Source organism: Clinocottus analis, unplaced genomic scaffold (assembly GCF_023055335.1).
Source record: "Clinocottus analis isolate CAN_PGR_092001 unplaced genomic scaffold, fCliAna1.0.p SCAF_28, whole genome shotgun sequence".
Taxonomy (NCBI): domain Eukaryota; kingdom Metazoa; phylum Chordata; class Actinopteri; order Perciformes; family Cottidae; genus Clinocottus; species Clinocottus analis.
This window is the reverse complement of record NW_027176020.1, coordinates 3,005,364-3,027,699: the sequence shown is the minus strand read 5'-3', so window position 1 is coordinate 3,027,699 and position 22,336 is coordinate 3,005,364. Positions and strand designations below refer to the sequence as shown.

The following is a 22,336-nucleotide window of genomic DNA, read 5'->3' as shown; positions in this document are numbered from 1 at the left end:
TTTCACGATGGGTCTTTATAATTTGTTGATGGATTTTGACTTTAAGCTGCTGTTCCTGTTTGTTTTCATTTACATCATAATAGCAGACTTCCTCAAACACAGAAATCCTCCAAATTATCCTCCGGGACCGCTGTCTCTTCCCCTTGTGGGCAATGTCATCAGTCTGGACAGGAAGCACCCACACGTTCAATTTTCAAAGGTACAGTTTAATGCATGTTTTCATTTCAGTGTGAATTTTATTGAGACACTCTCGTAGATTTTAACTGTACATTATATTAACTCAAGAAAATGTCCTGTCGGTTTAAGATCTTTCACAGAGACTATTGAGCAATTTGTATCGCGATAGTGACGACTGCGGACAATAACAATATGTTCAACTTTGCCAATGTGCTATAAAAAAAAGAAAAGAAAGGAGTTTCAATAAATGTTAATGGTTTTTAGAGATACACTAATAGCAGACACTGGTATCTGGTGGGCAAATTATGAAGAAAAACAATATTTGATCTGAAGTTCGGATCCTGGAACACCTGTTAGGTCTTGTTTTTAAACAGTTTTAAAAGTTCATGATGCAGTTGTGTATTGGAGTTTATCCATGTTTTTTTATTTGATTTACTGTCCACAGCTGGCTGACATCTATGGAAAGGTGTTCAGTTTCCGCCTCGGCGGGGACAAGATGGTGTTTGTTTCCGGGTACAAGACGGTGAAGGAAGCCATCGTGACACAAGCCGACATTTTTGTGGATCGACCACACAACGCGTTGCTTGACCGTTTTTTCTCAGGAAGCTCAGGTGTTCAAATTTCTCTCTGTCTCGTTTCTCATTTTGTGGAGGAGGTCATTTTCCTGAGCCATTAACCCCATTTCCTCTGCATGCTCGTGTCTAGGCGGTCTGTTCATGAGCAACGGAGAAACTTGGAAGAAGCAGCGACGCTTTGCCTTGTCTACCTTACGTAACTTCGGCCTGGGTAAAGGAACCATGGAGCAGAGTATCTGTGAGGAGATCCGACACCTGCAGGAGGAAATAGAGAAGGAGAAAGGTTGTGTTAAACAATGAGGTCATTATCAGCAGCTCTTCAGTAGCACAGCATTATCTGAACACTAGACTCCTCCTCTCCAGGTGGACCTTTCGACCCTGCAATCCTCTTCTACAATGGTGTGTCCAACATCATTTGCCAGCTGGTGATGGGGAAACGGTTTGACTACAGCGACCACAACTTCCAGATCATGCTAAAGTATTTGTCTGAAGCTCTTAGACTGCAGGGCTCCGTATGGGGTTTGGTAAGTCAGTCATGTCCATTTAGTTCAGGATTCTGGTGGGATTGAGGGAGTCAGTCCTCCTTAACAGCTACGAGGACCACGTCTGCGGTCAAATTAATCAGAAAAGATGATCCACTGTTTCTTCTGGACAGATGTACCAGGCATTCCCCGAATTGATGAAGCACTTGCCAGGTCCTCACAACAAAATGTTCAGTCACGTTGACGCCATCCTGGACTTCATCAGTCAGGAGGTAGAGAGCCACAAGAAGGACCTGGACCACAGCGATCCCCGGGACTACATTGACGCTTTCCTCATTGAAATGGAGAACGTAAGTGAACAACAAAAGGTCGTCCATCCTGTCAATCTCTCAATCACTCACATCTGGATTCTATGTGTGTTTCTGAACAGCACAAAGAGTCCGATCTCGGTTTCACTGAGATCAATCTGGCAATGTGCTCTGTGGATCTGTTCATGGCTGGATCCGAGACGACCTCCACCACTTTGCTCTGGGCTTTGGTTTACCTGATAAAAAACCCTGATACTCAGGGTAGGTCACATGCTAGGCTCTACAGTAAGGCTGTACTTAGCCACAGCGCTAAGTATATTAGCTTTCAATGCTAATATGCTGTTCACAATCTGAACACAAAGTACAGCTGGGGCTGATGGCGTCGTCTCAAGCTGTTGTTTCACACTAAAATCTCTTAAATGTTCTTGTTCTTCTAGACAAAGTCCTGGCAGAAATAGACGGAGTGATCGGACGCACCCGACAGCCCAGTATGGCCGACAGACCCAACATGCCTTACACCGATGCCGTCATCCACGAGATCCAGAGGATGGGAAACATTGTTCCTCTCAATGGACTCAGAATAACCGCCAAGGACACGACGCTGGGCGGCTACCTCATACCCAAGGTGCATTTAGCACACAGTTATTTTAAGGCATTATTTTTATGTGAGCGAATTGCGTAATGTTACCATATGGATCTTGTTTTTCTAGGGTACGACCGTGATTCCCTTCCTAACCTCTGTGCTGTTCGACAAGACTGAATGGGAGACTCCAGACACCTTCAACCCCGGACACTTCCTAGATGCTGAGGGGAAGTTTGTGAAGAGAGAAGCTTTCCTGCCTTTCTCTGCAGGTAAACCCCATCCAACTCAATCTTAAGCATGACCTGAGAAGGAATATTTCACCCCGAGCTCCAACACCTTGATGTGTTTGTGTGTTTGTTGACTCTTCAGGGAAACGTGTGTGTCTCGGAGAAGGCCTGGCCAAGATGGAGCTGTTCCTGTTTTTGGTCGGTTTACTGCAGAAGTTTTCTTTCTGTGTTCCTGATGGAGTGGAGTTGAGCACAGAAGGAGTAACTGGAGTTACACGTGTACCTCACCCCTTCAAGGTTCACGCCAGGGCTCGCTGAATCATGTCACATCTCAATTGATCACTTTTCATCACAACGATGTGTAAAAAAAACATTGAACAAAGCAAAACGCTCGAGAAGAGAAAGCTGTTGGTAATCTCAACCGTTCACTGTTGTATCATTGCCTCATGTACGGATGACCTTTATTCTCCCTCTGTGTACATTTAATTCGTTGTGATAACATTATTTTATCATTACAATATTCTTTTGTTAATGGCTCTGTTCATTAGACAATTCCATCTGCTCTTGTAATAATGACAAAATGTTTAAAGATGTAATTGATGTATTTGTGATAAATGTGCTCTTTAAACCTTCAATCAAACTGTGTTGGTTACGTTTTTTAATACTATTGATCAGAGGACAGACAATCATAACCTCAGAGCAGATCAGCCCTGCTCTGGATGCCGGCCTGAGTTATTTCAATGAAAAACAACAGTTTGTGACACATAAACAATTCGTAACACGAATAATTGTACATTTATTGTTTAGTTATAGTTATTAATAACGAAATATATAATTTATATAAACATGTTTTTTTTTGTATAGGCCATTAGTTGATAAACTGAACCTTTTGAACACTCGTGTGTCTCTTTGTGACATTACATTTAGCATTATGGGTTTGATGCTCCCTCTTGGTTAAGGTGTGTAAGTTTGGGTCAGTTTTTTAGTTTATTCTTACTCTGTATTTGGGTAATGGAGGCGTGTCCTCGCACACAAAGGTCACCACGTCTACAGAAGCCGTCAGTCGGTACAAATTGATGACGGAGCGACTGAACCTCGTCAGTCCCACGCTCGTCTCCTCTGCCCTCGCCATGCGGCTGTGTGATTTGTTCGTCTGGCTCGACCCGAGGGCAACGCTGCTTTTTACTTTCGCCGTTCTCCTCGTGGTGTTTTTTCGGGGCAAAAAGGATCCACCCAATTTCCCACCGGGACCGCCGTCTCTCCCACTTTTGGGAAACGTATTCAACATTGAATCTAAACAGCCTCACGTGTACTTGACCAAGGTAAGACGACCGAATCATGTTTTTCATTCCCTGAAAATGTGTTTTCTGTGTGAAAACTTTAGCTGTAGCAGAAGTTGGAAGGAAACTTTAGAAATTTCAGAACATTGGTAGAAACCGTCAGTGTCACAGAGACTATTGTCTTGAAATATGCGCCTCATCAGAGTCACATGCCAGACAACAGGCCACGTATTCTCTGCTCCTGCATCCACAGCTCGCTGACGTTTATGGGAATGTGTTCTGCATTCGTCTGGGAAGACACGCGACAGTGTTCGTGTCCGGGTGGAAGATGGTGAAGGAAGCCATCGTGACACAGGCGGACAACTTTGTGGACCGGCCTTACAGCCCGATGGTGACCAGGATTTATTCAGGGAACTCAGGTAGACTCTCAACGCACACACACACACACACACACACACACACATACAGCACATTGGTGTTCAAAGGATTCAAGCGGCCTCCTGATCATGTTCCTCCGTCTCAGCCGGTCTTTTCTTCAGCAATGGGAAAGTGTGGAGGAGGCAGCGGCGCTTCGCCGCGGCGGCGTTACGAACCTTCGGCCCGGCCGGCGGCTCCATGGAGCGGAGCATATGTGAGGAGAGTCATCATCTGCAGGAGGCCATGGAGATGGAGATGGAGAAAGGTTTGGCACAACAACAACAACATCAGGGTGAACGAAAAGCACAAAAACAAATACACTCGGACATGTCTTCCGCTCAGGTGAGGCATTTGACCCGGTGCCCTTCCTAAACAACGCCGTGGCCAACGTCATCTGCCAGATCGTGTTCGGGAGACGGTTCGACTACAGCGACCTCACCTTCCAGAGCATGCTGAAGAACCTGGCGCAGGTGGCGTACCTGGAGGGCTCCGTCTGGGCTCTGGTGAGACGCAAAGTGGCTGAGACGCAACGAGCGAACCCACGTGGCGAAAGGCATTCGCAGCGTGTCAAAACACTTATTATCAGTAGATAAGAGGCTTTTCATGCAAGTCACAGCTGTCATTCTGTCAATTAAAGACTGTGGGGCGCGACCCCCTAGTGGGGCGCGGAGGTATTACAGGTGGGGCGCGGGGGGAGATGCAGATTATTAAATAAAAATATAAAATTTAATTTAAAAAATGTAGAGAATCCTTTATTAATCCCACAGTGGGGTAATTATTCATCCTTAGGAAATAAGGATCTTTGTGATGCGGTGAAGCTCTGGGGCTTCAGTGCCTTGCTCAAGGGCACTTCAACATAAAACTACGAGGCGAAAACAGGGATCCAACCGGCTTCCTTGGTCATCTTTTTTTGCCAAATATGAGTTATTTTTCAGCACATACATAACTTTATTTGCATTGTTTTAAAGTGATTGCACATGTTGTTAGTTGTTGTCAGATGGAGCAATCTGGTTAACTTGAAAGGGATTTACATTTTTAAAAAAGCACAGATGGAGGAGTCTCAAAAAGTTGGACCATTTTGTTCCCATGTTGTCGGGGCGGTGGGGCCAGAACATTTTGCTTCCTCTGAAGTAGAAAAAGTTTGAGAACCACTGGTGAGATCTTTTTACCCTCCGATGTATTTAAACAAGGCAACTGAAGAAGTCCCCTGTGTTACTTTCCAAACAGCTCTACGACGCGTTCCCAGCTCTGATGAGACGCCTGCCGGGGCCTCACAACGGCATCTTCAGCAGCTCTGAATCTCTGGAGGCCTCCATCCGGGCCGAGATCGAGAGGCACAAGTCGGATCCGGCACCCGGCGACCCACGAGATTACATCGACAGCTTCCTGATGGAGGAGGAAGTAAAAACGTTTACGGCGTGGACTCGGCCGATCGATACGTAATGAGACGAGGGGGGTGAAAAACTAACTGTGTCCCTTTCGCTTCTTGCTCAACAGCGCAACAGCAGCAGGGAATTGGGCTTCAACGATGGCAACCTGGTTCTGTGCTGTCTGGATCTGTTCCTGGCTGGCAGCGAAACCACTTCCAAGACCCTGCAGTGGGGCCTCGTCTACCTCATCAGGAGCCCTCACATCCAGGGTGGGATAAAGAGAGATTCATGTACGGGAGAAATGAAGGCGCTGAAGATCAATTAAACATTGTTTTTTTTTTTATTGCACCTCCTAGACAAAGTCCAGGCAGAGATAGACGGGGTCATCGGGCGGAGCCGCGGGCCCACGATGGCCGACAGACCCGACATGCCTTACACTGACGCCGTCATCCACGAGATCCAGAGGATGGGAAACATCGTTCCCCTGAACGGACTCAGAATGGCCGCCAAGGACACGACGCTGGGCGGCTACTTCATACCCAAGGTGCATCGACATGGCGGGAGTCCATTATGGTAGTGGTGTCCAATCGGGGTTTCCACGCTCTTATCACAGTGTGTGTGTGTGTGTGTGTGGGGGGAGGGGGGGGGTAGAGGGGAATGAGCACAGGTTGCGTGTTGGGATTTGTATGGAAGCCCGTAATATCTTATCTCATAATAATTACTTTTTATCTCATAACTTTGACTTTATGTCATAATAATGACTTTTTATCTCATAATAATGACTTTTTATCTTATAAATATGACTTTTTATGCCATAATGACTTTTTATCTCATAATTATTACTTTTTATCTTATAAATATGACTTTTTATGTCATAATGACTTTTTATCTCATAATTATTACTTTTTATCTTATAAATATGACTTTTTATGCCATAATGACTTTTTATCTCATAATTATTACTTTTTATCTAATAAATATGACTTTTTATGTCATAATGACTTTTTATCTCATAATTATTACTTTTTATCTAATAAATATGACTTTTTATGTCATAATAATTACTTTTTATCTCATAATTATGACTTTTTATCCCATAATTATGACTTTTTATCTCATAATTATGACTTTTTATAAGATAAAATAAGATAATCCCTAATTAGTCCCTCAGTGGAGAAATTACAGGATTACAGTATGCTCACAAGTATAAGATAAAAGAAACAAGTAATATCAATAAACAATAGAACAGAAAAAAACAGATTAAAGATCTCCTAATTTCAACTTTTCATCTCAAAATTATGACTTTTTTTTGTGGCGTGAATGTTCTTCCACAGGTTTGTCCCTTATAAACTGTCAATAAGTTGTGGCTGATCTCTCCTCACATCTCTTCCGTTGTGGTTTGTGTAAACGTGAAGCTGGTCGCTGTGTGTGTGTGTGTGTGTGTGTTTGTGTGTGTGTGTGTGCAGGGAACCTCCGTGATGCCCAACCTGACCTCCGTGCTGTTCGACCCGGCTGAATGGGACACGCCCCACACCTTCAACCCCGAACACTTCCTGGGTGCCGGGGGCAGGTTCGTGAGGAGGGAAGCCTTTTTACCTTTCTCTGCAGGTGAGCTTCACATCAACCTGGTCACTGTAGAGACACTACAGGTGGAACATGGCAAGTAATAGATGTCAGCGTTAAACATCCTCAGTTTATTACTTACATTAAGACAATTGTTTTGTATTATTATTATAATGTGAACATGGGAAATAATATTTTTATCAGTCCATAAATCGGACTATAATGTCAACAAATAATCATTTTCATCGTGATTTTTGGGAATAAATTGTTCTATAAATCAGACTCTGAATGATATGTGAACAAATCTTTTGGTGAAAACCTTCAGAATATAGAGAGAGGGATGAAGCTGGAACGTTTAGTGGATGTAAGAAACTGATTATTAAGAAAAACGTCCTTAAAAAACATGTTTTATAAAATGACCTTCATGTTGAAGACCCTGAAAGTAATTTAGTAATAGAGATCCCCATGACACTTCCCCTGATTACTAAATTAAGACAATTAAATGATTTGGTTTCCTGACATGTTTAAATGTGTAAATGAGGAATTATCTAATGCTAACGTTTGAGGAATTTAGCAGAAATCTACAGACGCGAAAAGACAACGTATTAAAATAACGACCTGTATTGATTTTTGGATGTTTGCTTTCTATAATCCAAAGACGATAAAAGGCCCAAAGTCTCGCCTTGACTCAACTGAAAGGAATCGCTCTTTCAGTTCATCCTCTGCGTTCTTGTTCCAGGAAAGCGTGCGTGTCTGGGAGAAGGCCTGGCGAGGACTCAGCTGTTTCTGTTCGTCGTCACTTTGCTCCAGAGGTTTCGTTTCAGCACACTGGACGGGGTCGAGCTGAGGACCGGGGGGATCACCGGCGCGACGCGCAGCCCGCACCCGTTCAAGATCTACGCCGCAGCCCGCTGAACCTGCAATGCATCACATGTACGCTGCAAAGAAATGTTATACGTGGTTTAAACAACACGCGCTGCATCCTCGGCTAGTTTTTCTGTTCATGCTTTCATTTTAAAGGACCATTGAAGCCCGTCACAATGACTAGGAATATGTGCGATAAGTATAATTATTCTCATTTTTAAACCACCTGATGGTAAAATAATAGAATATTATTGAAAGTCAGTGGTGAACAGTGCATTTCCTACCTAGGCCTGCTGTCGGATATCGTAGACATAAATACACACGATGGGACGCTGCTCGGCATTATAAAATAGATATAACTTTCAATAAATAAATTTAAAAAATTCAATACATTGTATATTTTTTTAAATAAATTAAATATATTTTTTAAATAAATTAAATATATTTTAAAATAAAAAATACATATTTTGAAAAATATTTTATAAAAAATATATGTGTAAACATGTGTATTTTTCATTAAAAAAATATTTAATTTATTTGAAAATATTTTTTTTAATTAATTAAATTTAAATATATATTTAAATTTAAAAATATATATAATAAAAGTTATTTTTTAATGTCGAATAGCTACAACTTTGTGATTCTGTCCTAACGCCACTGTCTAAAAGCCTTTTAAAGCCCCATTCACTTTGACTTCTTAAGATTATTAAGTCATTAAAATGTGGAAATATCTTCAGCTGTTCCTCCGATATCACACGAACAAAGCTTGTGGCGGTTATGATGGACAAACCTGCTGTTTATTCTGGCATCATGGAAAAAGTATGTCCGTATCCACGATAAGTGGTTAACGTAATAGTTAATTTGCTAATCGTCTGCTTTATTATCATGTGAAAGCATTTAGGAATAATTAATAATAAACACCTGTTTGTGTTGAAATTCAATTATTTCAGCTTTTTGTTGTTGTGTGTTAATCTATAAACAGAGATGGATGCTACTGAATGTAAAACACAAGCTTAGAAAAAAACCTTTTTTATTTTTATTTATTCACAAGAAAACCCCAAAAGGCGTTAAATGTCAAACTCTGTAAATTCCTGAAAAATTCACAATGTCATGATCTTTTTTCCCCCTCCTCATTTACACACAAACATAGAACACTACACACGGTGTTTTCTGTGCTCTGCTACGTCTCCATCGCACTCACGTTCACACAAATTCATGTTTTAAAAATCGTCATCTAGAGACTCGTCCGCTGCAAAAAGAAAACAAAAAGCGCCTCGACACACAATCTAAACATCACACGTGGGAAAAAAAAACAACAGACTTCCTCTTCAGCGTTATTGCAAACATTCAGAGCAACGAGGCAATCGACCCTCGTGCAGAAGGTTCGACAGCCGATTACCCACAACACCCTGCTTCTGCCGAATCGAGCCTGAAAAACATTCACGATTAGATACGACACGGATCAGAGCGCTGACGTTAGCGGGCGCCGTCAGAAGCTGGTGTTGAAATCTCGCCTTTTAGAGGTCACAGCTTCGCGGACTTGATTTCCCTCACTGAAGAAAGAGATTCAAGCCTCGAATCACCGCTTAAGGAATGAAGAAACCGCTCGGCGTGGACGTCCCAGAAGTCGATCACTTCAAAAGGGAAACGCTTCTTCCTCAAGAAAAAAAGGATCATTCGCACATCAATCACTTGTTTTCCTCTAATCAAAAAAGAGCAAAACTACATGGAAACGCGTCGATCTTCACTCAAGAAAGCGAGCGAGTGCTTTAAGCTGTGAGGTTTCAGTTGAAGACGCACACGTTCGGGAAAAAGTAGAGCGCACAACTTGTTAAAAGAGACTCGGATTGTACGGCGCAAGTTGTGCGAGAGTTCATGAATTCCCTTTTCGATACAGTTTAGTAGTTGTTATTTACTTTCAGTTCTTTTGATTCTGTGTTCACCTTCGTGTAGGCACGACAAAAAAAAGTTAGTATTAGAGAGTTTAAAGTACCACAGGGCGAGTAATTCATATACAAACAATCGCGTTCAAGCTTTACATGATGCGCTCGTTCCTATATATTCATATATATATGAATATATATATATGTTCATATATATTTCCTTAAAGACTCATTAGCGCTCCCTTAACTGCGTATCACGATGGTTTAGTTCTCCAGGAAACAATCACATTCTTATGTATTTTATTTACGGGATCCAATTCGGAGTAAAATAGTTAAGCATTCATTGACATTTCTCTCATTCCTGTTTTACATCATTAAGGTTAAAAGAGAGCGAAGGCCGTATTTGTATTCGTTAAAAAGTATTCAGCTGCGACGCAAACGCACGAGGCAGAAGGTCCGCGAGTGGTCGGCCTGGAGCAGTGCATTGTGGGACAGTACGCTGCGGCCTCAGGTCGTGTTCGATCAGGCGGGTGCTCGTTGATCGGTGCCTCCACCTCCCAGAGCAGATGCGTTTAAGGTCACTTGTAGTGCTCACTGGTGAGAGGGAGTGCGGGAGTGGATATAAAAAAGGTTTTTAGACCTTCGTCGGTGGTTTTACTTGGAGGTGGCGGCCGGCACGCTGATGGACAGCGCCCGGCGCGGGGCGTTGGAGACCTGCCGCTGCTGCGACAGGAAGGACTGGCCGGGCGACAGCACGGAGGAGGTGCAGCCGCCGAGGCGAGACTCGATGGCCAGCTTCTGGAAGTTCAGACTCTGAGGACGAAGACGGACACAATCGGAGGAGGCAGACACTTTATAACGGAGGAGTGATGTCTTTGATTCAGCATGAAAGGCTTTGATTGAATCTGTTCTTGTGGTTCTTTTAGTAGGAATACGAGGGACCAAAGACAGCCGAGCTTTATTGTGAAGGAGGTTTAAATCCGATCATGCACAGATGCATTTACTGTCACGTCTGTACGCTCAGACTGAACCCGTCTAGTGGAGGTTTAGGAACTATTTATTAAAACGTACTTGTAGGTTGTTAAGTTCGCCGATGAAAACACAACATTTACTCATTTTGCTGCTTCACAATAAAAGCATTGAAATGTGAAGAATGTATCGGTCATTATTGGCTGCTCTTCAATAATAAAAAAAGTTGCTAATACTGCAGGGAGGAAGAGGAAGCAGCAAAAATAACTTAAGAAGAAGAATTTATCGGAATTGAGACGTTTATCTTCCGTTTTACAGACGTTACTTTGACCACGAAATATATACGATCAGTAAAAACTAAACAAAGACGTCACAAACTCTTCCCTCAGGACATACACACTAGTCACGAGCAATACAAAGCTTTCCCTCCGCTTCATTTGCATGTGTCATTTAGAAGTTAAGAGATTGTTGTGTTGTGGTTTTGTGCACATGAAGTTTCCCACAAAGTCATAAATAAAAGCAGATAAGTGTAATTGTTTTTTACCTTGTTGTACCACGCGGTGACGACCAGCTTCTCCTCGTACTCCCTCAGTTTGTTCTGCTCACATTGACGCTGCGGAGGCAAAACCAAGCAAACGACAGTCAGGTTTGAACGAAACAATCAAACAAATCCTTTAAAGAAAAAGAAAAAGAAGCGGACTCACCTCCAGGTTCAGGATCTGCTTGTCCCGATCCGCCAAGTGGTTCCTCAGAGCCTGGATCTCAGCCGTGGCCGGGTTCAGTTTAGGATCCAGCGCTCGGATCACCTACAAGCACACTTTTTATTTAAATGCATTCATGGTATTCATTCATTGAATTAAAATGAATAGTTAACATGTAAATGAACAACATGTGCATAAAGGAGTGGGGTGAAGTATACACTTATATGATCCCTTCCCTTCTCCATAAGCTAAACAATAAAATGAAAAGATTATAATTAAAGAAAATATCCCGTTATCTATCAGGTAAAAGTTAAACAATGACATCATCTTTAAAACTTTTAGAAAAACAACCTATTTTAAGGCATTTTCCTTTAAAAATGTCATCCCTAAACTAAAAAGGGTGAATCTCTGCAAAATTAGAGCTATTTTAAGGGGCTATTTATGATTTTCAGATGTGCAAATATCAGTCTATGTGTTACTGGTTAAGAGAAAATGAAGACGACACACATTGGTTTAGATTTAGTTTTAAACCTCCTACAGTACATTTTCTTGTGCCTCTGTTCATCTCATTAAAACTAAAGGACCCTTCTGGAGTCAGATAAACCTCAGGACTCAACCTTGTGTGTTTTTAAAGAGTACATATCCATCTTTTCACTCACATTGCGAGCTTTCTCCAGGTACATTTTGTACCGCTCCTCCATGGCCCGCATGTCGTCGTCCTTCTTCTTCAGAGCCGCGTTCAGCTCGTCCAGCTTCAGGGCTGAGAGGCGGTGAACAAGCGAAGGGGTTTCACTACATTGTGATAACGACGCGAGAGGAAACTCCCCGAGGAAGAGGACGGCGCTTTGATTCTTACAGGTTTGAGTGTTGTCGGGCTGGAGGTCCTCCAGCAGCTCTTTCTTCTTCATGATCTCGTCCTGAGCCTCGTTCAGCTGGACCCTGAGGAGACATCGCTTTAGCGCCCTCTACTGGAGGACACGTGCACTCATTTAACATCTCATCTTTCAGACGTTCACACTCACATGTGCGCATCCAGTTTCCTCTTCAGGTTCGACTGAAAAAAAAAGAGAAATAACGTCACGCTTTGATTTTATCACATTGATTAATTATAGTATTTCTTTCTGAAAGCATGCACGAATGTGCTCAATAAAAAAGGTAAACTCGCTCCCGGCACACTCACGTCGTCGGGTTTGGTGGCCTGACTCTGCAGCGCCCTCTGGAGGTCCTCCACCTGCTGCTGCAGCTCACCGAGCCGCTCCCGACTCAACCTGCACGGCAACAAAAGTGTCGCTGAAACACACAACTTTCAATCTGGATAGAAACTCAATAAAAAACTATCTGTAAGTAACTTAGTGTGTGTTAGAGTTAGAAACTGTTTGCCAATCAATGTTGTTGTTTTTTGTTGCATGTTTTTGTCCGTCGTGAGAAAAATGTATTTGGTTTCCTGTTTTCGTGCTTTTATTTTGAAAGCGAAAAAGGCGAGAAATATCGTTAAACCGGAAGTTGGAGGGCTAAAATTAAGTTTTTAACGGTCAATTCGGACTGTTTAAGAAACGGTTTAGCACTCGCCCTGAAGAGGAACAAGTTCTTATGTTGTTTTTGTCATGAAGTTAGTTTTTCTGAGGCATAAAACACATTTAAAAATCATCGGTTAAAGTCCAAGCCCATCTGTCAGAGGAGTACGACACAAAACATTTGTCTGAAAGTTTGAAAGAGAGACTGAATAAAGTTACCGACGTAACATTTTCCCTCTTTACTAACAGTTATTTGTTTCCGGTGCGTTCGTGACACACCAGGAAAAAGAGAAAAGAAAAGCATTCTGTACAAAGAGCCCGTTGCTTATTTTGTAGCAGGTTTCCGTGAATAAATAAACCTGCGTGCACGAGCTCATGTTGGTGAAAGCGTGTGTGCGTGCACCTGTTCTCCGTGTCCAGCTCGCTGCGCGTCTTGTGCGCCTCCTCCAGCTGGCTCTGCAGGTCGGCGATCTTCTCCCTCTCGCTCTCCTCCTGCTGCAGCCTCAGCATCTTGTTCTCGTGCTGCAGCCGGATGAACTGTTCTCTGAACGACCACGCGTACGAGGTCAGTGTTAACACACACTCACACACACACACACGACAGAATCAGTGTCTGTTACCTGTACTCAATGGGTATTAATTCAGCTGCCAGGTTTTCATGGCTGGGGCTGCTGGAAGGAAGAATTCCTACGGGGAGAAAAGTTTTTAGAAAAGCAAAGTGAGATTAAAAAAAGTGTCTGATACGAACATCCTGACACACACACACACACACACACCTGTCTGGGAGAGCTGGAGCTGTTGAGCCTGAGTGCATCGCAGCTCCTCATTGGTCTCCTTCAGAGAGTCTCTCTCGATCATCGTCCTCTAATGGAGGCAAGGAGAGTTTACTTCAGCAACAAGGCAATTCAAAGCGCTTGGAAAAAGACATTTAAATACGATTAAAAACACCGGGAGCTGTGGGCGTGGCTTAGGCGAGGCAACTGTTTGTTCAAAATAACAGAAAAAGGCATGAAGGATGGAATAGAGGATGCAATAGCATCAATTGAAAGAAGAGAAAATAACTTCTCTGGGTTTAAAAGACGTCTTTGCTCTTCTCTCGACTCGCTTCGGTAAAAGTTTGATTGACAGACGATTCATCCAAGTTGTTGTAGCAGAAGACTATGAGTGTATTTTTCTGTACAGTAATTACATTTTGAGACGTGTGAAGATCTACTTTAGGTCTACTTTCAGGTAAAAAAAAAACACTAATCCTTCTGCCGATTCTTCCCGACACATTTCCAAAGCGGCCTCACCTCCTTCTCCTTCATCACAGTTTCGTGCTTCTCCTCCAACTTCTTCATCTCGTAGGCCAGGTTGTCCGCTCGCCGCGACTCCTCCGTCAGCTTCCTGTGCAGCTCCTGGACCTGAAGGGCGAGCAAACTGAAATGAAACCCGTCCCGCGTGAGAGCCGTGAAGACGTGGACCTCTCCCTCCCGGACCCACCTGTCTCTTGTAGGTCTCCAGCTGTGCGCGGGCCGCGTTGGCCTTGCGCAGTTCTTCCTCCAAGCTGACCGTGTTGTGCATGTAGGTCATGTTGTTCTCCTCCAGCAGCTTCATCTGCCGCTTCAGATCGCCGAGGTTCTCCAGTTTTCGTTTGTACGTATCCACCGAGGCCTCCAGCATCACCACCCGATCCGAGCAGTTCCTGCAGCAAATGAAAAAAAAGATATGCTTCAGGAAGAAGAATCTTCTACTTCAGGGGCTCATCGCTAGTGTATTATATTTTGAAACATTACATTGTGTGTTTATTGTTTTTTTCTGCTTCTTTCTGGATGCACTCGAGAGGTCAACCTCCTCTCTCAAGGCCCAAAGAGAGAAATATTTATCTCAACAAGACATCAGCTAGTTTGTGAAATCATGCGCTGTGTTTCCCCTGTATTTGTGTTTATTGTATGTATTTGTTCAGCAAGTCTTTTGAGAAAAAAATGTATCTCTGCAAAAGAAATATCACTTTTAAAAACATATTCTGATGGTAACTATGAACATCCAGCATGATATGAGCCAGATTCCCCAAAAAAGCCTCTTGGAGCGTCAATAAGACACCTTTATGGAAAGATTAGGACCTAAAGAATCAGAATCTGCAACAAAAATCACAATAAAACAAAGTCTTTGCCTGTTAGGAAGGAGTTTCAGTCAAAAAAACTGTCGTTCGGTTAAAAAATGGAAAATTATGTATTTTATGCCAAAAGATTGTCTGAATGGGGCATGCTGGGACTTAAAATGGGCGCGGGAGGATTTTTGCACACACACGGACACAAACCTCAGGACGTCCAGTTCGTCCTTGAGGGCCCGAGACTCTTCTGCCAGGCCGGTGAGCTCGTCATTGCGGTGCTGAACCTCGATCAGCTGCTTCTCCAGCTCCTCGCAGTGGATCCGGTAGTCGTCCTTCGCGGCCTCCAGCCTAAAAAAATGAATAAATAAAGACGCAAAACGCACTCCTTCAGATCTGAAAGGTCGACCGCGGTGAAGGTCGCCGCGGTAGATGCGAGCCGAAAGGCCGGCGCCCCGACCTGAAGTTCTCCTCCTGCACCGCCTCCAGCTGCTGCTGCAGCTGGCTGTGCTTTTTCCCCGACGGCGTGCTCGGGTCGTCGAACGTGTCCAGCTGATTGGCCCGGTCGGTCAGGACGTCGTTCTCGGCCAACAGGCTGTTGCGCTCCTCTTGCAGGACCGCCACCTGTCCAGGTGCAGGACGGTTCAGAGACACTTACAAAAGGACAATATTCTAACAAAGTTAAAAAAGGTATCGTGGTTGTAGAGGCACTTATCCACAGACTACAGGAGATGGCGGTTAATAGACTGCTGTGGCTTTATGTTTAAATCAATCTCTGGCTCATGAATGAAGTTATTTATAATGTGAATACACCGACTATAGATAAGTACCTGAAACAATCCCACTTCAGATAATCTGAACTATCCCTTCAAGGTGAGATATATATATTTGTGTCAAGAATCTGTGACGTCAAATCTCCCTTTGGAGTATTATTTCCATGCAAAGCAGCGACGGCGGTCACATCAGAGCATCAAAAAGGACACGTCGCAGATGACGCTCTTCCTCTCCCAGCTGTTAAAGCAAACAGTTCAGTTAATCCATGCTGGAAGCGGCGCACAGACACCGTGCACTTTAAGCAAACATGTTAATGCACGGTTAGTTCGGTGGACTTCCCCATCGCTCCCATCACTCCCAAAGCATCCTCTTGGATCAGAAACTATACGTTTTACTAGGACACTGTTCAAAACGGTATCACATGCATGCAAAATGACATGATAATATTAACATAAATAGTATAAATAATGGACAAAACGTGTCACACAAGGAAAGTAAAGAAACTTCCGTAACTCATAGATAGTTTTGTTAAAATATAACAAGATGTAGTCATCATTATCACAATAATGACAGTTAAAATTAATGAAATATAACACTGAATTATCCCTCAGGTTGTTATGACACACACACACACACACAGACACACACACACACACACACTGCATGACTCGTCAAGGGGCAGAATCCCGACGGAGCCGTCTGTTAGCGGAGTTAGCGGAGTTAGCGTCCGCGTCCGAGCGGCTGGTTTAGGCGGGTTTAGTTCTTCTTCCTCCGCGGCGGACGGACTCACCTCGCCGCGGCCGCCGGAGACGAGCGGGACCGGCGGCAGCGCGAACCGATGTGTCGAGAGTCCCGGCGCGAACAGGTGCCGAGCGGCGCCGAGCGAAGGCCCCGCGGAGCCGTGGCAGAGGAGGATGATGATGGTGGGCCTGGCTGCCACGGCGAAGACCCGGCAGAGCCCCGGACTCTCTAAGCCCACAGTCCTTCTGCCACAGCGGCTCCAGACAATGGAGCCGAGCATTACGGCGAGTCACATCGACTCCTGTTTGTACTGTTAGCGGGGCATGTGTGTGCATGTGTGTGCATGTGTGTGCATGTGTGTGCACAGACAGAAAGCACTGAGAGGCTACACAGCTGTGAATGAATCGCATTAAACACCGCTGTGAGCTGTCCTGTGGTCACCTGCATGTCCAGCTCTTGGCAGCGCTGGGCCAACGCTTCCTTCTCTGCGAGGAGTGCGGTGAGTTCCTCGAGGGCTTTTTTCAGCTGCACACACGAGGGAGAAGCAGAGTGAACAAAACACGACGTAGAGCAAGTGGAAGAAGTCTCAAAAAGGCTTTCCAACACCCAGCAGAGCGCCGGGATGAAGCCACAGGGAGGCTGATCACATTGCATGATTCTCGGTCCAAATCAGCAGCATAGAAACAGCTGTTTGACTGCTCTCAGGTCTCTGTATTGATCTAGAACCACGAACAGTGTAAAAATACCATTTTAAAATTCAATACTGCCAGCCAACACATTATATTCTACACATTTAATACATTTATTCTACAGATTTGTTGGGTACAGATTGCTGCAAAAATCACACCATAACATATTTTTCAGAGAGAAAAAATAAAACGATACGAAATGTAGGATTCCATCTAATATCACCAAATCATATCGTACTTAAAATATCAGTCAAATTGTATTCATTATTTATACTGAGACTGTTACTACACAAACACACACGTTAGACATTAACTGCAAATACAAAAATATATTAAAAGAACTATTTTGTGGATTTTCTAACTCCACAGCGGAAAGCAAACAAAGCACGAATCATTATGAAACTCACCTGCAGCTCCAAATCCCCCGACAGTTCTCCAAACGGGGCCATGATCTCTTTACTCATGAGCTGAGGAGGGAAACATGTCGCTGGGTTTAATGGCTCAAACGGACTCGTGAGAACAGCTGCAACCCCTCACAAACAGTCACTTTAAAAGTTACATCTGTGATGCGAGGGAGACGTTTGATATTGGGATGGACTGACCTCCTGGATGGCTGTCATCACGACATGCTGCACAGACTCCTCCAAGGTCATGATGACCTGAATGTATTCTGTCAATACAGCGAGCGAGAGAGAGAATAATCAACTACACACACATTGATTGCATGGTTTATCTTTTTTTTTTGGTGTCCCACTTCCAAATGCAACACTGCAGTCATTGATTTCCCAGCCGGGCCGGCTGACGCGCTCTTCCTTTGTCAGAGGCTTGGCAGGGCAAGAACCAAACATTGTTCGTACTCTCGGGGGCCTGAACCCAATAGGATTTTTTTTTTTTTTTATTGGAACGGTTCCTTTTCCTGTCCACGCTGTACGGCACAGATTCCCTCTGGGTATGCGACACAGATGCATCCACACACACACCTTGTTTACGCTCACATCTGACCGCACAGCCCAGCACGAGCTGCAGCAGCCTGCCCAGCTCCACGGGGTCCGAGTGCTCCGCCACCACGGCCAGATCGGGCAAGGGGAAGTCGGACATTTCCTGGGCCAAGACCTGATGGAACGGAGACGGACGACAGCGAGTTATTCAAGCAGTTCAGGATGTAAACATCTGTGGAAGAAGAGTCGAACTGCGACTGATTGATGAGTTAAATGTGATAAGAAATGTGGATATGATAAATTGTGGATGTTTTGTGTACCGCTTGATTGTTTGGACCCATCACCGCCACCTACCTCAATGTAATAGTCAACCACCATCTGAAGGATCTTCTTCAGGTTGTTCATCTTAAATCACACACACACACACACACGATTATGAAATGTTATCGTCTCAGTTTATAGTCAAAGGCGGGCACCGAGAGGACAAACTCACGACAGAGATTCACGATCATGCCATGACAAAAATCAAGCCTTTTAAAGTGTGCACAAGTGTAAATATGCCTTTTTCACAGCAGACATTTTGACTAGTCTTAGCAGAAAATGTGCAAAATGTGATATTCAGACCAGAGTTAGCCGCGTCAGCACCGCCGCCATCGTTTGCACCGTTAGCTGCCGGCTCCATGTTGAGAGCCGCATGGAGGCAATCCCTCTGTTCTGACTCGTGTATTGAGAAGCCCAGTAAGCCCAGCATGCAAACTACTGAGGCACCTCAACGCTATTATATGCACCTGAGCTTTTCCTGCTGCGGCCGGTCAAAATGTCTAAAGAGGGCATCATGGAAGGGAAAAACAGCGACAGGGGGGAAAACACAGTCACAGCGGGAGAGAGAATGGCAAGCGTTTACATTTCCACATGACGTTACATACAGCCGACATATTTGGACAAACATACATGAACACATTTCACCAGAGGAGGAGTCAGAGCGCGGGGTCAGAGTGCGGGCTAAGCCAGGAGGAGAACCCCTTGGGCGGGAAGGAGGTCAGTGTCAAGGACAGTTTGGCAGGGTTGAAGCAGACAAGAGGATTTAGCACACAAGGGTGGGGGGGGGGGAATCAGAGAGGACAGAGAGGGGATGGGGACGACTGCACCGCTCGTACCTTCAGCCTCCAGTTGTCGTCAACATCTGTTTTGATGCGGCTGAGCCATCCGTCAGAGAACCACGCCGGATCTCTGCAGCACACAGAGCAACAGCTCATCTCAGCAGGACTCCTCTATGTATTGAGTGCCGTTCAAGGGCAAATTCTTCCAGATAATACAGATTTTTTTTTATTTCTGTCAACCTGCTTTTTCTTTCAAGAACTATTTCCACCAGTACACAGAATTATCCAGCATTTTCTTCAGTATCGGAGGCATTTCCGATACTGGTATCGGTATCAGAAGAACTCTAATTTGAGCCAAACTGGCATGCCTGGATAACCTACAGTGTGTTGCATTCCTGTGTGTGTGTCTGTGTGTGTTTGTTCTCTCACATTTGATGCAGTGCCTGTGATATTGCCGCTCCAGTGGTCAGCTCCTCCACTGTTCTGCAGGGTGCAGGAGTGTTGAAGGTCTGCAGCTGAGAGGCACAAAACACGGCGTCAACACATGGACAAGCAGTCCATGCAGAATACAGTGAATTAAACCGGAAATAATAATAACACCAGTAAAAATATTCAGATATGAAACTATCCAGCAATAAAGAGTAACTAAAATTCCCCCCAACTTTCAGATCTACAACATTAGTGATGCAAAGACACGAATAATGAACTAACTGGTTTCACACTTGTAGTTTTTGCTATTTGTCTACCAGATTGAGACATTTTTCATGTTTAATAAATACTATTTCACTGGTAAAATGCACCAAAATCCATGTTGTTGCTCATTGTCATCTCCAAGACTGGGATGGAAAAAGTCCCCCTGACACTTTGTGTCCAGAATATAAAATGTTTGTTTTAAAAAAACATTGTTGTCCTCTAATGACATCAGAGAGTGAGACACACTGTTTGTCAACAAGGTACCAGACGTGCTGGGATGTAGCCAGAGAGGAATTAGGCGCCAGATGATGTAATTAGCCTATAATTAACCCAACGTTGCCAACACGCCTTGCGTGGATCCACACAGCCACGAAGAGGCCTCACGTGCAGCCGGTTGAATTATGGTACTTAACGCGAATTATTGCATTTAATCACTTGCACAAGGTAAACAAAAAAAAGCGACAATACACAATATATGCCAGTTGACTGGATTACAACTCCACGTCCGACGAGCATCGACTAAACTGAAGGATATTGCTGATTTTTTTTGCAGCTTTTAAAAGCAGGTAACTTTACACTCATTCAGCCTGCAGCGCCTCCCGTGACGTCACCGACCGGTGTCGTCACACGTCGTATCGTTGCTGTGAAAATAAATATTGCTTATAATCTAATAATATATGCACAATGACGACGTTGACGTCCAACTGACGACCAACTAGCTAACGTGTTTGTCGGTCATGTTTGCCTGATTTTTGTCGACCGGTGAAAATATTTAATTTTGTATTTTTCCGCCGCCACCTTCAAACAGGTAACGCTAAACCTTTTCGTGTTCCGTATGTCACGCGACACGTTCCCGTAAACTATAAATACAATAAACTCACCCATATCACGAGGCTCTCGGACAGCGCCGTTTTGTTGGCGTCCATTTGTCCCTTCTTAGCTTCTTTTCCTCCACCTGTCAGCAACGCTCTTCCGCTCCTTTCGCTCTGCATTTGACCTCACCTGCTGCCGGGAGGGAGCTCTCCACGTCAAACGCGTACCGTGGGGGAGCCGCGGCGGCCGCTGCGCCGTTAAAACGACGTAAAATGTACGCGAATGGCGCAGCGTCTTCCGTTCTTCGTCGAGACGGAGGAGCGGAGGTCGTATCCAATCAGCGTTGAGATCTGGGAAGATTGACGTTTTAGAAACCGCGCCGGAGCCAATCAGTGAGCGTGAACCGGGATTCACACACGCCCCTCTAAACTAGCCAAAATCAAAACATTTGTTATCTGTATTGGTGGATGTGTAGCATGGATTTATACATAATACAATACATGGGAATGGTACACAGATAATGTGTATTATTCACTGGATTTATATACAAATAAATACTATGTTGGTAGGTTATATCTTTTAATCTGTTGTCAAAACAAATGGCTCAATAAGATTATGAACATATATATATATATATATATATATATATATATATATATATATATATATATATATATATATATATTTAAATAATTAATATTGAATTAATAACACATTGAATCTGCAATGTGTATGTATAATATAGTATATATATGTATATATTACATATATCATGTATATATTAGACATACATAATATCATTTATAATATGCAGAGAGAGAGAGAGAGAGAGAGAGAGAGAGAGAGAGCGAGAGAGAGAGAGAGAGAGAGAGAGAGATTTGATGTGATGTTTGATCAAAAAAAACTATATAATTATGTGAGGAAAGGCTACCAATGTGTGCAAAAAACAGGAAACACGTGACAAAAAACTAAATATGTAATATACTAACATCAAAGACACAATTTCAAGAACAATTGGTACAAAAAATACAAGCATGACCTCAATAGCCATTCTCTTTGCTTGGCTTCATCTTCTCTGCCATATGTATAATAAAAAATGAATTGAATTGATAGCATTTGCTCATCCAACATGAAATCTCATTGGCAGTTTGTTTGCCGTTGGACAAGCGGACACCGTCACCTTATAGCCAACACAAATAATAACCCTGCACAGCCAGTTACGCTGGTATTGCTTTGAGTTGGATATTGAATACAAATAGAATGTTAATCCCCTTAAACCTGCTTTCATAGGCTCTATTAAAGCCTTTCTTTCTGTAATAAACCTGCGCTCAGACAACCAGTAAAGTAACAACTCGGCAGCAGCAGGCAAACCCTTCTCTGAATGTAAATCATCTCTCACGAATGCAATAAACCTGCTCACGTTATCCATTTATACATCTCACGTGAGGGTGTGTGTGTGTGTAATTTAAATTTGAATGGTATTGACTGCAGTCACTCAGAGATAACACATCTCACATGGCTCACTGGCTCTGAGCCACAACATGGAAAATTACAAACACACCTTGTAGAGGAAGAGACGTCTTATT

General features: G+C 43.6%; 3 protein-coding genes across 5 annotated transcripts; 2 read left to right on the top strand and 1 right to left on the bottom strand.

Moving 5' to 3' along the window:
* Positions 1 to 7: 7 nt before the first annotated feature.
* Positions 8 to 2,670, top strand: LOC137795543 (cytochrome P450 2J6-like). The gene is made up of 9 exons (XM_068593077.1): positions 8 to 199; positions 623 to 788; positions 883 to 1,035; positions 1,116 to 1,276; positions 1,408 to 1,584; positions 1,665 to 1,803; positions 1,980 to 2,167; positions 2,253 to 2,394; positions 2,495 to 2,670. The coding sequence occupies exons 1-9, from the start codon at positions 8 to 10 to the stop codon at positions 2,668 to 2,670; spliced, it is 1,494 nt and encodes a 497-aa protein (XP_068449178.1).
* An 812-nt stretch (positions 2,671 to 3,482) lies between these two features.
* On the top strand, positions 3,483 to 7,897 carry LOC137795545 (cytochrome P450 2J6-like). Its single transcript, XM_068593080.1, has 9 exons — positions 3,483 to 3,674; positions 3,886 to 4,051; positions 4,156 to 4,314; positions 4,392 to 4,552; positions 5,277 to 5,450; positions 5,547 to 5,688; positions 5,776 to 5,963; positions 6,886 to 7,027; positions 7,722 to 7,897. Exons 1-9 carry the CDS (start codon positions 3,483 to 3,485, stop codon positions 7,895 to 7,897), a joined length of 1,500 nt encoding a protein of 499 aa, XP_068449181.1.
* A 968-nt stretch (positions 7,898 to 8,865) lies between these two features.
* On the bottom strand, positions 8,866 to 21,110 carry hook1 (hook microtubule-tethering protein 1). Of its 3 annotated transcripts, XM_068593072.1 has the most exons (22): positions 20,819 to 21,110; positions 19,674 to 19,759; positions 19,302 to 19,374; positions 18,499 to 18,549; positions 18,187 to 18,319; positions 17,809 to 17,876; positions 17,614 to 17,673; positions 16,959 to 17,042; positions 15,463 to 15,626; positions 15,213 to 15,353; positions 14,396 to 14,597; positions 14,206 to 14,316; positions 13,690 to 13,777; positions 13,534 to 13,600; positions 13,317 to 13,457; positions 12,580 to 12,667; positions 12,422 to 12,453; positions 12,256 to 12,338; positions 12,059 to 12,159; positions 11,403 to 11,504; positions 11,243 to 11,311; positions 8,866 to 10,542 (listed from the first exon to the last, which is right to left on the bottom strand). In XM_068593072.1, the coding sequence occupies exons 1-22, from the start codon at positions 20,927 to 20,929 to the stop codon at positions 10,384 to 10,386; spliced, it is 2,214 nt and encodes a 737-aa protein (XP_068449173.1). In that variant the 5' UTR covers positions 20,930 to 21,110; the 3' UTR covers positions 8,866 to 10,383. The 3 variants fall into 3 exon arrangements, with proteins under 3 accessions (XP_068449173.1, XP_068449174.1, XP_068449176.1); XM_068593073.1 differs by lacking the exons at positions 19,674 to 19,759; positions 20,819 to 21,110 and adding an exon at positions 19,096 to 19,166 and having other exon boundaries at positions 19,302 to 19,365; XM_068593075.1 differs by lacking the exons at positions 16,959 to 17,042; positions 17,614 to 17,673; positions 17,809 to 17,876; ... (3 more) ...; positions 19,674 to 19,759; positions 20,819 to 21,110 and adding an exon at positions 16,567 to 16,860.
* Positions 21,111 to 22,336: the final 1,226 nt, after the last annotated feature.

Coding starts and splice junctions, on each gene's coding strand:
- LOC137795543 (XM_068593077.1), top strand. CDS start 8: ATGGGTCTTTATAATTTGTTGATGGATTTTGACTTTAAGCTGCTGTTC. Junction 789..882: donor TTTTTTCTCAGGAAGCTCAG/GTGTTCAAATTT, acceptor GCTCGTGTCTAG/GCGGTCTGTTCATGAGCAAC. Junction 1,804..1,979: donor AAAAAACCCTGATACTCAGG/GTAGGTCACATG, acceptor TTGTTCTTCTAG/ACAAAGTCCTGGCAGAAATA.
- LOC137795545 (XM_068593080.1), top strand. CDS start 3,483: ATGCGGCTGTGTGATTTGTTCGTCTGGCTCGACCCGAGGGCAACGCTG. Junction 3,675..3,885: donor CTCACGTGTACTTGACCAAG/GTAAGACGACCG, acceptor CTGCATCCACAG/CTCGCTGACGTTTATGGGAA. Junction 5,689..5,775: donor CAGGAGCCCTCACATCCAGG/GTGGGATAAAGA, acceptor TGCACCTCCTAG/ACAAAGTCCAGGCAGAGATA.
- hook1 (XM_068593072.1), bottom strand. CDS start 20,929: ATGCAGAGCGAAAGGAGCGGAAGAGCGTTGCTGACAGGTGGAGGAAAA. Junction 17,877..18,186: donor CAGATGTGAGCGTAAACAAG/GTGTGTGTGTGG, acceptor CTGTATTGACAG/AATACATTCAGGTCATCATG. Junction 14,317..14,395: donor TGGAGACCTACAAGAGACAG/GTGGGTCCGGGA, acceptor CTCGCCCTTCAG/GTCCAGGAGCTGCACAGGAA.